We start from the raw sequence: 16,602 nt of genomic DNA, 5'->3' as shown, positions 1-16,602 counted from the left end.
CTATAATGACAAAGTTGAGGAGTATCAACTGAAACTATAGGGCCCACAAAACCCAAAGTGTCTACAGAAAAAGTTGACCCTTTACTTAGTGCTTCTCAAAACATTGCCATTGACAGAAAGTTGTTGTTTTGTTGTTATGGCCAGGAGAACTCCTGGCTTTGCACATCAGCCCCACAGAGGCACCAGAAAAGACAAAATCGGGACATTTTTTTTTATTCTTTAAGGAGCAGGTGAAGATGAGAGTAATCCCAAGAGAGACAAAATTTAGGTAAGGAACGAGGAAAAGAGCTTCATTGACATTAATACGATTCCCATTTTCTTCACCGGATATTTATGCAAAGCAGTAGGAGCTTTGAGCACCCACACACGACTAAAGCCAGTCATTCACCAAAGGTCAGCATCATCTGATGTGCCCTTGCAGGGCACTGCCCTGTGAGATCAGCCATACATCAGGTATACTCACTTGGAAGAGCTGGACGTTGGCTGGAGGGTCTTTCTGAAAGAGTAAGGTGGCACTGGCATGGGTGGGGTCCAGCTTGCCACACTTCTGTGGAGGTAAGTTAACAGTAGTGATCATGACCAGTTCTATCACTGATCCCACCCTTGGTTGTCCCCAAGTGGCAACACTAACAACTGTTCCCCTCACCTCCTCATTGTACACTCCTCGTGCCGGCTGGATCTATCTCAACGTCAGAACGTGGGCTCTGAGAGCCCAGCATTTTATAACAGCCTCAGGCCCCTTCCCACCCCTGCAGCCTGCATGTGAATGGTTTGTGCTTCCTCCAACACACCAAATGGTTTCCCTCCCTCCTGCATTTATTCACGCTGCTCTCTCTCTCTCCTTGCCTTGCTGGAAACCTTCTTCCTCCTCATTTCTATGGGAAATATTTAATGATATGGAAAATGCGCACAATATAATCTCAACAGAATCAGGGGAAATGGAAAATTCTATATGCAGCATGACCCTAAATCTGTTTAGAAAATGATGTGTCCAGATCAAAAGATAGGAAGATGACAGGTATATAGAGAGAGGGATGGATGGAGAGCTAGAAAGAGAAAGAGAAAAGAGAGAATGACATAAGATGGACAAATGAATGTAGGAAAAAGATCAGAGGAAAAAGCAAGACTAGTAGCAGTGTTTCCTCTAGAATCTGAGAGAAAAGCATATTTAATTAAAAAGAAAAGTAATTAAAAAAAAGTATTTACTTTAATTTCTTATTTAAAAAGTTGAAATGTTTTTTAATTTTCTATTTTAATTTTTAATATATTTCTGTGTTTTTAAGTTTGCCACAGGAAATGTATTACTCTTATAATCAGAAAAAACTCAAGGTGCCTGGGTGGCTCAGTCAATTAAGCATCTGACCCTTGCTTTCAGCTCAGGTCATGATCTCACAGTTCTGAGGTCCAGCCCCACGTTGGGCTCTGTGCTGTCAGTGCAGAGCCTACTTGGGATTCTCTCTCTGCCCCTGCCCGCTCACGTGCACACGTGGACTCTCTCTCTCTGTCTCTCAAAATAAATAAATAAATGCTTTTTAAAAAGAAAAAGAAGAAAGCTATTAGGGATGCTTTTTAAAGAGGGATTTCTGTCTGCGGTCCCCACATCTGTGGAAGCTTCTCTCCTTTGCACTCCCCACGCCATCTGCTCAGTTGTCACTCTAGGCTGGCCTTTAGTGATCACGTTCTCTCCCACACGAGGCTGCCCCCGGTGCCAAGTGCAATGTTATGCATAGACGGTGCAAAGTAAATGCTTACTGAACCAATATGGGGAGCTGGGCTTCCGCTCAGCCACACCCGTTCCAGAACGCACACCTTCTCAGTGACCACCGTCTCCTGACTGTAGCAGCACCTGTTACATACTCATTCCACCCTCTACCTTCTCATCTCACTCCACATTCCATTCTAACTATAAAACCACAGTTGAAACAGCTAGCCTGTCAAAAGGATCATCTGGTCTACCACCCAGATCAGCAGATTTCCCAACTGAGACTTAAAGAGAGTTGTGACCTATTCAAGTTTCAAGTGAGGTAACGATTCAGTCGGGACCAGAACCCTAGTCGTTGACGCCCAGTTCAGTGTTCTGCCTCTCAACCATCCTGTTGGTTCCCATCTGCATGTGGCTCCCTGGGCCGTGTGTCCTTGGAGCAAAGCCTCCTCTGTCCTTAGATGTCAGAAGGGAGAAGCCAATTTACCACCTGGTCCACCGTACCCCTCCCTCAGACTGGCTTCTTAAATTCCCAAACAAAAGTCCTGCAGAGAGTCTGTATCTTGCCCGCACCCCACACTCACATCTTTCGAGTTCTGTATGCCCAGTTTCTGAAGCACTGTCAGGTAGAACTTGAAGAAGAAGCTGAGGGTGAGGGTACGCCGAAACTCCACCATGCCGCCAGGGGCGTCGGGGGCCAGGGACAACTCCTCCGCCAGGCCCGCACACACGTTCTGCAGCAGCTCCTCGTTCCAGAAACTGCCAGAGAGCAGAAGGTGGGAGAGCGCTCCTACTCAGCCATCAGAATCACTTGTGTGGGGTGGTAGGCACAGGGCGTAGTCATATGAAACTTGGTTCAAAATTTGGCTTGGATACTTATACTTGTGTAACTTTAGGTAAGTTACTTGCTTGAGCCTTAGTTTCCTCATCTTTTTTAAAAAACCTTTTTTTAATGTTTTTTTTTTTTTCTTTTTGAGAAAGAAGTCAAGCAGGGGAGGGGCAGAGAGTGAGGGACACTAGGAATCTGAAGCAGGCTCCAGGCTCCGCGCTGTTGGCACAGGCCCGACATGGGGCTCAAGCTCATGAACCCTGAGATCATGACCCTGAGATCAAGCCAAAGTCAGACACTTAACCGAGTGAGGCACCGGGCACCCCTCAGTTTCCTAAAATTTAAAACTAGACACAATTTGGGTGCCTTGATGGCTCAGTCGGTTGAGCACCCAACTCTTCATTTCTGCTCAAGTCAGCCCCACTTCTTTTTTTTTTTTTTTTTAACGTTTATTCATTTTTGAGACAGAGAGAGACAGAGCATGAACGGGGGACGGTCAGAGAGAGGGACACACAGAATCTAAAACAGGCTCCAGGCTCTGAGCTGTCAGCACAGAGCCTGATGCGGGGCTCGAACTCGCGGACAGCAAGATCGTGACCTGAGCCGAAGTCGGCCGCTTAACCGACAGAGCCACCCAGGCGCCCCCAGCCCCACTTCTTAAGATTCTCTCTCTGTCTCTCTCGGTCTCTCCCTCTGTCCCTCTCCCCTGCTCTTGCTCTCTCTCTCTCTCTCGCTCTCGCTCTCGCTCTCGCTAAAATATAAAAATAAATATAAATAAATAAATAAATAAATACAGAAATAATACAAATAAAAATAGACACAATTTTAAAACGACCACAAAATTATACTAATTAAATCTATTCAGTCCTTATAACGCCCTGAGCAATGTCCTCCGTGCTTTTTACGAAGGATCACTTTTCATTTCCATGTAAAAGTGTAGCATGGAAAATTTGTATACTCCTTTACCGATGAGGAAACTGAGGCACGGGAAGATTCGGTAACTTGACTTCTCTGAGCCGTCTGGGAAGTGTTGGAGCCAGGCATCGGAACCAAAGAGCCAAACGCCCAACGCCAAACGTAAGCCTTATTTACCCATCTGCTTATTGGCAGCGTTACAGAGGCCAGCGCTGGGGAAGGGCTCGGGTAACTGCTGCCACACACTAGCCATAGTAGTAGGAGTAGCCACAGTCAGAGTGCAGCGGGAGCGGCAGCAGCAATACCGTAGGAGGGATACTAGCAGTGGCCGAACAGTAGCAGCAGAAGTAACAGCCGTGGTAGAAGCGAAAGCAGAGGGCGTAGAAGTCGTGGAAAGAGGAACAGTGGTGAGAGCAGTAGCAGCAGCGCTGGCGACACTGTGACTAGTAGCGGGAGGAGCAGCAGAGGCGCGACCGTGAGTCGTGGCGAGAGTCACGGTGGGGACACACACAACAGTGGCAGCAACAGCATTAACACAGTGGCAGCAGGAACGCCGTGGGCAGTACTCTCGGGAGGAGCCGCAGGAAGAGTAGAGCCGCAATACGAGCATCGGCGGTAGAGAGACCGCAGTGGTGGCATCGCTGGGAACAGCAGTGGAAGCCACAGCGGCAACACTAGTCCGAGGGGTGACGGTGGCAGAAACAGCAGCAGTGGCAGCAGCGGGAAGAGGAGCAACAGAAGGAGCAGTACCAGTGTGAGTAGTGCCAGCCGCAGTAACTGGGGTAGAGGCCCAGCCGTGAGAGCAATGGCAACGGTGGCCGCTCGTGGCCGCAGCAACGGCGGGCCCAGCGGCACCAAGAGCAGCGGAGCCCTAGCAGGCAGGGTGGAACCGGCGCAGCCACAGCCATGCTACCAGGAATCGAGCTACGGGTAGCGGCAGTCAGGGTAGCAGCAGCGGTAACCCCGGTGAGGGCGGAAGTCATGGCTGTAGCGGCGGCAAGAGTAACGGCGCCGGCAGTCCCGGCAGCTAGCAGCACTGCGGGAGTCGGAGCGGCACTGGCCGTTTCACTCTGCCGGCAGCTCTCACTTTGATATCTGCTTCCGCGTGGTCTTGAGGGCTGAGACGGTTCTGTCGTGCATTCCGCCGTAGCAAAGGGCCAGCTCCTTCACCTGCGCGGTTCCCGGGTTGAACAGGACCCTCATGCCGCTGGTCACCTTGGCGATGTCATCTTCTCTCCGAGAGGCCTGCTTGAAGGCTGAGAAATACTCACCCTGCAAAACAAGAGAAAGGTTCCTGCTTCTCCCCTGCATTTGCTACAACTGCAGATGGTGAGGCTGAAGCACGGGGGAGAAAGGGCAGGTGAAGGGACAGGGCCATCGCAACCCCGCAAGGGGCTGCCGGTGGGACTCAAAGATGTGGGCGGCGCCGACTGTCCCCTGCTCAGCACGAGGCCCGGACAACACTCCCAGCATCCGGGAAAGGGGCGAGATTTCCCCTGTCGGTCAGGAACACCCAAAGTCAAGGAAAAGGAGAGCAGGGTTCTCTCAACCAACAGCTGGGAAGAGGAAAGACATGTTCACAAAGGCTGCTCAGGGTCCCCCAGCCCCCAGTCCTCCCATCCTGGTGCCCAGCTTCAGAGCCCACCCAGCCTCTCGGCTGTGCCCAAACCTCTGTTGGCTTAACTGCCTCTCGAGCAGATACAACGAGATGCCACCGGGAGTGTGAAACGCACCCTCACCCACGCCTGTGCACGTGCTCTCGCTAGCTTGTCTCTCCCACTGGTCTATTGTTCACGGTTAGAAACCTTGCCTCCTGAAAGAATGAACCACACTATGAAACACTAGCTGCCTTTGTGCTTTGAGCACACATTTCCCGCTGGGCTCCAGGCAGGCCCTGTCTGTCAGGATAGGAGGCCCGCGTGAGTCACTTTCCAGGTAAGAACGATCTCACATCAAGCCCTTTCTGGCCAGGTTCTGCTGGAGGTCTGAACCCACCTGGCACCGCAAATTCTGATTAACGTCAAAGGCAGAGGCTCAAGGGAAGCGTTGTTGAGAAAGCCCAACGAGGCTCACTGTGGACGCCCACACTGGCCACAAGCTTCTGTTCGAAGAAGTCATGGGGCTTCCTCCTGACCATGACGCTAGTCCGGATTCCCGATGTCAAGCATGGCCCCGGGACCGTGAGCCTGGAGTCTGCGCTTGGTTCTGGAACAGGACTGTGCCAGTCCACGGTGACGTGTCCACTGGGGTGCCACACCATGTCAGTGTCAGATTGGCAGCTGTCCTTTCTTGAGAAAGCCTCCCTACTTCTGGGTATTAAAATCTCCTTTCTGTCATGACATGTTTTTTGTTTTTAAAGATTTTCTTCAGTGTATTTATTTATTTTTGAGAGAGAGAGAGAATGAGCAGAGGAGGGACAGAGACAGAGAGAGAGGGACAGAGGATCTGAAGCGGGCTCTGTGCCGACAGCAGAGAGCCTGATGTGGGGCTTGCACTCACGAACCGTGAGATCGTGACCTGAGCTGAAGTCGGAAGCTTAGCTGACTGAGCCACCCGGGCGCCCCTATGACATGTTTTTGGCTAATGTCCCTATCTGGCAAAATAAAAACCGGACTCTTGTATGTCTGTTCCCTCCTCCCTTCTCCAACTCATAATTAAAAAGAGGAAAATTTACTGATCTGTGAAATACAAAAACTCTGGGAATCACTGCTCAAAATGGTCTATAAGGACAAGCTAGAAAATCAGTTAAGAAACCACCTCAGGGACATCATGGCTCTAATTTAATTAGCATTCTCATTAAGGGGGCAAAATTAGCAAGGGCGAACATGCCTTGTAACGCGCGCTCAAGCGCTACCTGGGTAAAACTCCTAATACTCTCCATTACAGCTGCTTTCCCAGCCTCACACAGATCACTTTTCTACACGGCCCATTATGGAATGTGTAGCTGGTGAGGGAGGAGAGAAAGGCACCTGGTGACGACACCACGGGCCCCCAGGAACAACAGCGAGGCAGCCAGAAGTGCCCAGACTTGCCTCAACAGGACAGAAAAACCTCCCATGAGCAGAAATGCAACCACGCCAACTCAGAGCAAGGTCAGCAAATAAACACCTCATCAACATGTGTGGGCCTGACCCCCGGGCAGCCCCTCCACTCAGCGTGCAAGCCCCAGTCTCCTCTGACCTGGGGCAGAAGTGCTCAGTGGCTGGATGTGCTCTTGAAATCATGTTGCTAGCTACCAGATGGAGATCCCCACTGGTTTCTGGACATCGGCCTGGAACCTTAGGCATACCTGATTTCAAGCCTCACAATGACCTCCCGGGTAGGTAACACTGTGTCCGTTTTACAGACGAGCAAGCCGAGGCTCAGAAATCTGAAACGATTTGCCCAGGATCATGTGCCATGAGTCCGTGGAATGCCCTCTTCCCTGCCCTGAAGCTCTTCATTGCCCAGAGAACACTATGGCTGGTGAAAGGCAGTGTTCAGAGACTTTGTTAAAGTTGAGAGATGCTGAGCTTGGTCCCCGAGGCAGACTCTGGTCTCTTGTCTGGAGCCTCGCTGCGGTAAGAGTGGTATGGGACGCTCCTGAGCAGCTCACCTCCCTGCTGTAGGGGATCTCGATGGAAAGCAGTATCTCCTCCGGAGCTAGCAGGGTCTTTCTGTACGCGGGGAAGAAGGTGTGATCCATCCGAACCGTTCTCCTGGTGCCTGTACACAGGCCGGATGCAGAGATGTGAGAAAGCAGAGAACGAGGCACCGGTAAATTCCCCATCCTGGTCTCTGGTACCCACAGTCAGAGGGCAGTGCTGGCACAATTAGGGCCAAGGTCCTCCATCTAAAATCCTTACGCAGGGATGTGCTGGTGAATGTTTAACAATGGACTATGTGTGGGCGGAGGGAGTCCTGATTTGCAGTACTTGCTAATTTCTACGGTATCAATACTCCCACCGTAGCCAATTTCAGGCTCCCGGAGTGACATCAGTGAACATGAAGTTGGAAAGAGGGTAGCAAAGAGTTGACACGACACGCCTGCTGTCCTCTGAAAGGACTGCCTCCAAAGGTTGGCCATGGCTGTCTTCTGGGAACTTGGATTTCAGCAGATTCCCCGATAAGATGACTGACTGTGTCTACACAACTGTTCATACAAACAGCATGGTTTATGCTGAACATCTGCTTTCTGTCCGGGTGCCTGGGCTTTTGGTACCTGCCAAGAAGGGCTATGCAACCAACCCCCCAAAAAGCCCTAGCTGTTCAGTCTCTGACGAGCTTCCCCGGCAGACAACACTTCACGTGAGTTATCACAATGCAGCTTGTGACTGAGGGAATGACATGTGTCCTGTGTGACGCCACCGGGAGAAGTCTCTGGAAGCTTGTGCCTGGATTCCTCCAGACTGTGCCCCATGTCCCTCTTCACTTTGCCAAGTTTACTTTGTGTCCTCCCACTTAATAAGTCATGGCCTTGAGTATGACGATAGGCTGAGTCCTGGGAGTCCTCCCTGACTTCCCAGGAGTCATCAAAACTGGGGATGGTCTCGGGGCGCCTGGGTGGCGCAGTCGGTTAAGCGTCCGACTTCAGCCAGGTCACGATCTCGCGGTCCGTGAGTTCGAGCCCCGCGTCAGGCTCTGGGCTGATGGCTCAGAGCCTGGAGCCTGTCTCAGATTCTGTGTCTCCCTCTCTCTCTGCCCCTCCCCCGTTCATGCTCTGTCTCTCTCTGTCCCAAAAATAAATAAACGTTGAAAAAAAATTTAAAAAAAAAAAAAAAAAAAACTGGGGATGGTCTCGAGGACCCTCCAACAGGACGGTGCATAGCAGCATATCACTACTTAGCATTTCCACTCTACAGATATAACAGACAGGAATAACTCTAAGGGCATGGGCAATAGTAAAATAAACTCAAATATTAGGACGTGATGAATTTTGAGCACTTATTACCTTTATTTTTAATGTAATTTATTTTATTGTAAGTTTCTACAATTCAATTTTTAATAATGGCCATGTCTATCAAACACTCACAGACTCCCTGAAAATCCAGCTGTGGGCTGTGGCGGGCCAGTGCATTCTGGCTCCAGCACACTACTAGGTAAGGCTTCTAGGTGACAGATCCTGTTGGGAATTCTTAATAAGGAAATGGTCTGGCTCTCCTGGCCCCCAATCTGGGTATATCTCCCTTGCAGTTCCCAGGGATCCAAACCTTAGGACGGCTGGGTCATTGACTTGTGGGCCCTGTCTCTCCAAAAAGTCACCTATCTTGTGAGCCTTCTCCCCCGTGGGGCCCTCTTTCCTGACTTGCGCATGACGTAGCTCTCACCTGTGGACACGATGGTCAGCTTGGCCCCACTGGCCATGAACACAGGGTTGAGGTCAGAGATGGGGCTGGCGGTGATGATGTTCCCTCCGATGGACTAGAACAAGCAGAGAGTGTGCGTGAGAGCCCAGCCCACCCAGGAAAACCTTGCTCTCACAGCAGGCTGCAGAACTCAGGGCAGGTGGGGGACACCTGCTCGCTGAAGGCACAAGACCGGCGTAACTGAAGCATCCAGAACCACGTGCAAAACCTGAGATCCAAACACTTGGGATTGGATCTCAGCTCTAAAATTTACTCGTCGGTAATGTGGGTCAGCTCCTTGAAATCTGCTCAATTTCATCCAAACGTTTTCTGAAAGGGTTGAGGTGGTTTATCACATGATGCAAGCAAATACTTCCTGGAAGTAGATTCCCACCCAGCTGGAGAATTTAGGGGAGCTTTCTGAGCTTCTGTCCACTCAGCCACAATCAGAGGTGTCAGGTGCTTGGGGTAGGGTGAGGGAACAGGGCGGGGGCTGTTTCCTTTGGGTTTTGTTCTAATTGAAAACAACAAAATAGAATGGACGGGGTGGCTTTCCTTCCCCCCCCCCACCCCCGCCAACCCTACACCGTCAGCTGTTGTGAGCCGCCAATGGTCCTGGGTGTGTGAATGCCGCTAGCAAATGGGGAACCTGGGGGCTAGTCTGGAGTTTAGTTGTGAACAGTCCACAGCTGGACCCCTCCCTCCTCTCTGGGGGTGTCTACCTCTGGCTCTCCCCCCAACGATGAAAGGTAGTCCAAGACTACATTTGGCTCAATCTCTCCTCCACTTGCTGATAGCCTCGGCCAAGTTCAGGAACAAGGTGGGCAGGAGGCTCCATCTTGCCAACCTCAGGGGTAAAGACTGAGGCACACAGCATGTGTTTCCAAGAGTGACCCGCAGGCCCCCTTCCCCAGAAGCACCTTTGGGGCTCCATCCCAGCCCTACTGAGTCGGAATCTCTGAGAGCAGTGCCCAGGAAACTGCATTTTTAACAAACACCCCACATAGCGCTAAGCGCTAGAGTTTGGGGCGCACCGGATCTTCAGCAGAGGACAGACTAGCGCATCTGCCTCGTGACAAAAGGCCCCATGACCTCAGCCTTGAGGGCTCCTGAACAGGGACTCACCGCCACAGACTTGACCTGCTTTCCAGCAAACCAGCGCAGCTGCTCCAAAACACCTTTGAACACCTCTGTTTGGTGGGCAGGAAGGTTGGTGACTGCATCGAGCAGCGTCTTTTCCACAAAGCTCAAGGGACACGAGGCTCCGAAGGAGATACCTGGGAACACATGCACAGAAAAACAGCGATTCCCTTCACAGTTCAGAAAACACTTGGACACACAGCCCCTACCATGCTTTACTGGTACCTGAGTGACGATGAACCAGCTCTCACATCCTTATAGGGATGAGGAAATTAACGCCCAGAGAGGTGAAGTGACTTGCCCCATGCCACCCAGCTAATACACCAGCCAGGACTCAACCACAGCCCTCTTGATCCTACAACCAGCATGCTCTCTTCTCTAAACCAGTGGTTCTCATCTCAATACAATCAGATCTCTGAGGGAGAAGTCCTGTTTCTTTAACAAAGTACCCAAGACCTCCCACACTGACCCCCTTCCCCTATGAGCGATTCTAATGTGGAGCCAGGATTGAGGATGACTGTGGAGAATCTCACAGCCCCCCTTGCCCCCTGGCAGTCTGCCACAGATGCTCAGTGGAGGAAGGCAATGAAGGGCGTCCCTGCTCCCCACGCAAGGCAGCTCCAGGAGAAGCAGGTGGCAGCGGAGCCAAAGGATAGGCTCTCCTGGCACCAGCCACCCCTCCCAAGGGACCCATCCCCAGCATCCCAGCCTTCCGTGGGCTCAGGGCAAACCCCTCCTTACCCTCAGGTCCATGCTCCACTGAATTCAGCTCAGGGATCCAGGCTGGGCAGACCATCTTAGGAAACAGCTTATTCTTAAATTTCATCTCAATGCCTCGAGAAAAACAAGAAACCCGAAGTTAACAGGCTACTACCAGGCGGGCCTCGGCATTGTTCCCACCACGCACGCAGGACCTATGACATATTCACGATAGCATCATGCTCTGTGGGTGTCTTAGGACTGGCAGGTGCAGGAGATAAGATGTGGGGTTCAGTACGGTTTCCACAATATCAGCCGGCAAACTGTGTCTTTCTCTCCCTCCCCCCAAAAATCCTAGTGGAATTCAGATGAGATGAAATTCTTTTTTGCCTTTTGATTTCTTTTATCACCCAGAAAAGCTTCCTTTTTTTTAAATGTAGCTTTCTGACTCTGTGCTTGGGCCTTCAAACACCTTCAGATTTTCTGCTCTTCAGTAAGGAGAGCCTGCTTGATCCTGTCATACACACTTCGCACACATGGAACCACCATAGGCCCTGCTGACGTGTCTTTTAGTGTTAAATGAGATGAAATGGGAATTAACCTGTGTGTGTGAGGGTGTGTCTGTGTGTGGGCAGGGGTGGGGGATAGTAGATGAAGCCGCAGCATGCTAAAATATGTCAGGAACCCGTGTAAGCACTTTACATGTTTTAACACATTAAATCCTCACAATAGCCTTGGGAGATACTGTGATTTTCAGTTTATAGGAAGAGAAACTGAGGCACAGGAAGGTGAGGCTCTTGCCCACATTACACAGCTAAGAACAGACAATTCTTAGAGTTGGGGTATAATAGTCCTAATAACACGAAAGTCTAGCATTCAGACAAAAAGGAAAATCGTCTGAGAGAGAAAACATCAAATCTGCCTCCTGGTCCCCGACATCTGCCTGAGCAGGACTTTGCAGGACCACACGTCTCTACCGGCCTTCTGTCAAGTTAGAAAGGTCTGTGAGCAGACGCCCCTCTGTTCTGTTCCTGAGACCTGGTTAGCTCTGCACCTCCCAGCCCCTCCCACAGACCTACAGATGGGAAGGTTCAAAAAGAAATGTCTGCCCATCCTCCCCACCCTCTCGGGGGCTATTCAGAGTGTCTGATGGGTGGCCCAGGCTTTGCGGAGTCTGGCCTGTTTGAATACCGGTTCCCAGGATAAAGACTGCAGACAGAGGCCATCCATGGCCTGTCTTGACAAGGTTCTCTCTATGCCCAGCTTCCCCAGCACCCTACCCTGGCTGTCAGTGGTTACACTGCTGCATGTATGTATGAGGGAGAAGGGGTGAGGCAGAGGGAGTGGTCGTCAGAAATTCCCTCTCACTTGGAGCTCATGAAATTTTTATGGATTCCCTTCTATTAGAATCTAACTGGGTCCAGGATGTTAGGTGACCCATGACAAGGAACATGTCACATGTCAAAGGAGATCAAAGACTCTTCCAGACAGTCGTCCTCCACTTTAACTCGTGCTGCCCTGGACCCCAGGGCCACAGCTACGCAGACCCTCAGGACCACATCACCTGAGGCACATCTCACGTGTCCACGTTAGTGCAGCTGGGGTCTCTGTACCACACCTGTGCTCACGGGGCCGGGGCCGCATCTGTACTCTGCTAGCTTAGAGCCAAGCCAGGCCCTCCTCTCTGTGTCCTCAGATCCAACAAAAACCCAGGACCCAGGGGACTCTTTCCAGAACAATAGCCAGGAGTCTCCCACAGGATGGTTGTGGCGGCTTAAAAGTATGTCGATTGCCCCGAAACCAGAGGTCCTCTAAGACCTTGGCTATGCCACGATCCTCTCCTTAGAGCCTCCCTGGGCTTGGGAGCCAGCAAAGGAGAAAAGGGCCAAGCCGGCTCCAGGAATGGATGGACCTTAGCAGCGACCTGGGCACCTCTGCTTTCATCCCTTCGAGCACGGGGGAAGAGAGCTACACATCCCTCAGCCACCCTGGCCCATTCACGTATTGTGAGCTTCACGTCCCAGGTGGTGGCAGGAACAGGGCCGGTGGCCACAGTCGTGGGCAACACAGACACAGTCACATTGGCACATCTCTCCTTTGCCTTTACCACATCACCCCCCAGAAAAAGTGGGGGACAAGAGAATGTCATTTCTGGAACCCCTAGCATCTGTCACTGGCCTAGAACCTTACTTCCACGGCTCCCCCCTCACTTCCACTGGGAGGTACTCCAGAGAACGAACAAAGACACTGATCTGGGTAGCCCAGCTCCTCCCACAGTTCCCGGCACATAGCCGGCACCCGACGTGTTTCCGGAGAGCGGTCAGTAAGGATCTCATCCAATACTCAGAACAGCCCTTTGAGGAGGTGTTATTCCCCCCTATATACAATGGGAACCAGGGCCAGGGGAGGAAAAGCAAGTTTTCTGAGGACACACAGCCAGCGTGGGGTTGCCCAGGCAGACTGGCCCCTTGCAGGCTGCAGGCCGGCCCCGCTCTCACCGATTTCCGTGTTCCCCACCACCAGCTTGGCCTCGGGGTCCTGGGCTTTGAGGTCCAGCAGCTCCTGCAGGGTTGAGGCCTGGATCCAGGTCACTCGCTCGCCTTCAAAACGCAGCTGCTTCTGAGGAGTATCTTTCAGCCTCTGGAAAATGTAGTTTCTTGCCACACAGTCTCCTTCCTACGGCCATTCCCTGATGACTTTAGGTCCCCAAAGGGGTCTAGTCTTCTACTGATTCGTTCAATACTGAATTCAGAACGAGGATCCAGGTCCGGGGAGAAGGGAGGGGAACTTCCACGTACTGAGGCAGGGAGGATGTGGCACACACATGATCTCACTTAGACTTTAGGAGACTGCCGGGGAGGAAGCATCGTTAGCCCCACCTTTCACAGGTGCAGGACGAACCTGAGGACCCAGGAGGTTATGGGACCTTCACCTGCCACCAGGTGACCTGGACTGCTCTGACCAAAAGCCCAGGTTCAGTGCAGTGCCCCCTGCCCCACCCCCGCTGCCTCCAGCAGGTGCAGTGGACAAGGTGTGGGGGGGACGAGGTAGCAAAGGAAGGGGTGTCAGGAGGGAACGCAGCAGAGGCTGGTTCTAGTGTGTGAGGGGTGCGTGGGGCTGGGAGAGACAAACCCCAAATCAAACTGACAGTTTGTTCAAGGTTACACGATCCACAGAAAGGTGAGCCGGTGGCCTGCCCCAAAGCCCTTCCTTCTGTCCCATTGGACTCAACAGGCTGTCTTCATGTGCTCAACACCCCCCAGGGAATCTGCACTCGGGAACTTAGAGACAGGCACGATTCTTTCCTTGCCATGAATGTGGGAGCGAAGAAGCAGAATCGTCACGGTGGGAGGGTGGGTGTGAGAGTGTCCTTAAACCAGAGCAGCAAGCCATGCGTTGTGCCCTCTGAGTACAGCTTTGCTTCTTTGTTGTTGGTTTGTAAAACAATGGACTGCTTGCAAGGAGGAGAATGGGTGCTAAGGGACTTACTTTTACATTCGACATAGCCAGGTCAGCAGATGCTTCTGGAGCACCTGTTACTCTACACAGGGTCCTGGAGGGATCCACTCTCTGTGCTCAGAGTGACATGTGTGCGACAAGTGTGGGTCCCTTTGGGAGTATGTGACAGAGGGACTTGACCTCCAGTGTCAGAAGGAGAGAGGAAAACCCAAAGGACAAGGACACAAAGGTCCCCATTGGTATGAATAAAGTGGGTCTCCAGGGGCTCATGGCACACAGACTTAGCGGGGCCTCTCCGCGGGGCATCACCTACCAGCAACTCTGGGGGGAAGATGGGCTCCTGGGTGGGATCCAGGGGCGTGAACTCCTCCGGGTTGAATAGAGATGGCGAGAGAGTGATCTGCTGGGAAAGGGAACAGATGAGTGATACCTCATCTCCTCCTCTAAACGCCTGTATGATCTACCCAATCCTTTGTCCAAGCGAGCTTGTTTGCACCTCCCCACCCCCACCCCAGGAGGCTTGGCGGGGGGGCCGTGCTGCTCCTGGGAAGCAGGAACAAGGTCTCCCCAGAGGCCCCGGGGCTAATGTGCACATTCACCCCCCGCTCAGGGTGGGCATCAACGTTTCCTCTTCTGGCCGCACTGCTGAGGTTGTGAAGAGAGTCCGCTGCTCCTTGGATCTGAGATTGGCCCCCAGGCTTCCAGGAAAGGAGGTCCCACTCACCTTGTGGTCTGTCTTCTGGTTCATGCAACAGTTCAGGTCGTTCCCACTTCCTCCGCAGCACCCACCATCCTAGAAAGATGACAGATATTCACACAGAAATATTGGCAAAGAGTTTTCACAGAAGCTAAAGACCCTGGATCGTGAATATTCAACGAAACTGAGGCCTCCTGCTGTGCCAGCATCGGTAGAAACAGCCGCCAGCCGCTCCCATTCCACTGACCTCTGCGCAGACGGAAGACCTCTGCTCTAACCACTCTCCCTTTCTTGGTTGATGGAGACTAAGTCACTCACGACTAGACAAGTAAGATCTGTCCTGGAAGCACCAGGAAATTTTGAGAAAATGTCTCTATTAAAGCTAAGTCCTACTCTACCAAAACATATCTTTAGGTCCATTTTCCCCCTTCATTCTCTGGGCCCCCAAGAGCCTCTACTTCTACATCAGTCAAGCTCTGAGGGGGCCCAGATGGGCTCTTTCCAGGCTGGGGTCTGGTGGAGCTCCTTCAAAGCATGTCTGGGCCCAGTGTTGGGTTCAAAGAGGTGTCCAGCCAGTGTGCCAGATGACCTCACGAAAGCTAGACATACTTCCTTCCTCACTGTGATCCTATGGTTGAGGATGGGTACAGGTCTGATGACCCATCACCCTGGGGAAAGACTAGCTCAAGATCTTTCAGGGTGCCAGGGGCAGAGCACAGGATAGAGCTCCCAGAACGAAGGAGATGAGGGTGGGGAAGGGGTGGGTCCACCTGAGTGATCCGTCCTGAGAAGACAGGAGTCTCAGCTCAGCACCTGGGAGACACTCTGGAATCATGGAATCATGCTCAGAGACAAACGTGGGAGAAACTCCCAGACAATGCCCCGGGCACGCCTCCAATGCAGCCAGTTCCTACAGCAGCAGGTCTGGGGTGGGCCTTCTGCACTTGAATCATGGGAAACACCATTCTGTGCTGCCAGTTCCCAAGGGATGAGTCACACCCCACTAGTGGGCCCAGGAAAGTCCCCAAAGGGCCACGGAGGCTGAAAGTATGGCCTTTAAGAAAGTGCTGTTAGACCTGTCACCAACAGAGAACCCTGCCCTGGCCTCAGCCCCTGCACGTGCTGCCCCGTGCACAGCCGCCTTCTGCACAGCCTTGCCTTGGACGTCACAGTGCTGTCTCCTCTGGACCCTCCCACCACGGCCTTGCCTTTTCCTCTGGAAGAAATAAATGTCCCTGTAGTGTCTCTTCTCAGCTGTCTTCCTGGAGAGGGGTGATGCAGGAGAATCACCAGGCCCTAACCAAAGCGAGGGAACCTGCATACAGCAAGCCATCGGCCTCGCTCACCCGGTGCTTGGCGGGGGAAAGACATATTACACCAAAGTACCCTTTCTGGATGAAGTGTCAGCTCATTCTTCCTGAAACTGTTCTTCTTGATAATCCATTGCCATGGCCATGACATAAATTACTGGGATGTACAATAATGTGTCACTCCCTCAATGTCTAATGTCAATGAGGTTGGATAAGGCTGGGTTTTTCTCCCCTGGAGAGATATCTCCTTTTCTCCGCGTACTAGACTACTAGGCTTGTGCTCATTTTACTGTTCCTCCATTTCCTTCCCTGCTACTAGATGGACAGTGCCATTTCTTGCTGTGAACAGTGTGCCTCCTTCCGGCAAATCCTCCTCACTTGCCTAATGTGTGCTATGGGCATGAAAATGAGGTAGGCAGGTTTGTTAGAACCGTGGGTAAAGTCAGAGTTCAATGGCTCTGAATAAGACCTTGGGGACAGGGGTCTCCAATGACTGGTGTGCATGAGCTTCTGAGCACACCCTGTGT

General features: G+C 52.0%; 1 protein-coding gene across 1 annotated transcript in view; it reads right to left on the bottom strand.

Moving 5' to 3' along the window:
- The window catches only part of LOC115510968 (xanthine dehydrogenase/oxidase), a 60,517-nt gene that overhangs the window by 26,802 nt on the left and 17,113 nt on the right, over positions 1-16,602 (bottom strand). Inside the window, exons 7-16 of the mRNA XM_030311364.2 lie at positions 14,793-14,861; positions 14,382-14,468; positions 13,108-13,249; positions 10,652-10,744; positions 9,896-10,047; positions 8,753-8,846; positions 7,042-7,151; positions 4,534-4,718; positions 2,287-2,461; positions 464-547 (exon numbers count right to left, since the gene is read on the bottom strand). Of these exons, the coding sequence (XP_030167224.1) occupies positions 464-547; positions 2,287-2,461; positions 4,534-4,718; positions 7,042-7,151; positions 8,753-8,846; positions 9,896-10,047; positions 10,652-10,744; positions 13,108-13,249; positions 14,382-14,468; positions 14,793-14,861 (1,191 nt within the window). The remainder of the gene's footprint in view (positions 1-463; positions 548-2,286; positions 2,462-4,533; positions 4,719-7,041; positions 7,152-8,752; positions 8,847-9,895; positions 10,048-10,651; positions 10,745-13,107; positions 13,250-14,381; positions 14,469-14,792; positions 14,862-16,602) is intronic.

Source organism: Lynx canadensis, chromosome A3 (genome assembly GCF_007474595.2).
Source record: "Lynx canadensis isolate LIC74 chromosome A3, mLynCan4.pri.v2, whole genome shotgun sequence".
NCBI lineage: Eukaryota > Metazoa > Chordata > Mammalia > Carnivora > Felidae > Lynx > Lynx canadensis.
The sequence above is the reverse complement of the archived record's forward strand: the minus strand, read 5'-3'. Positions and strand labels throughout refer to the sequence as shown.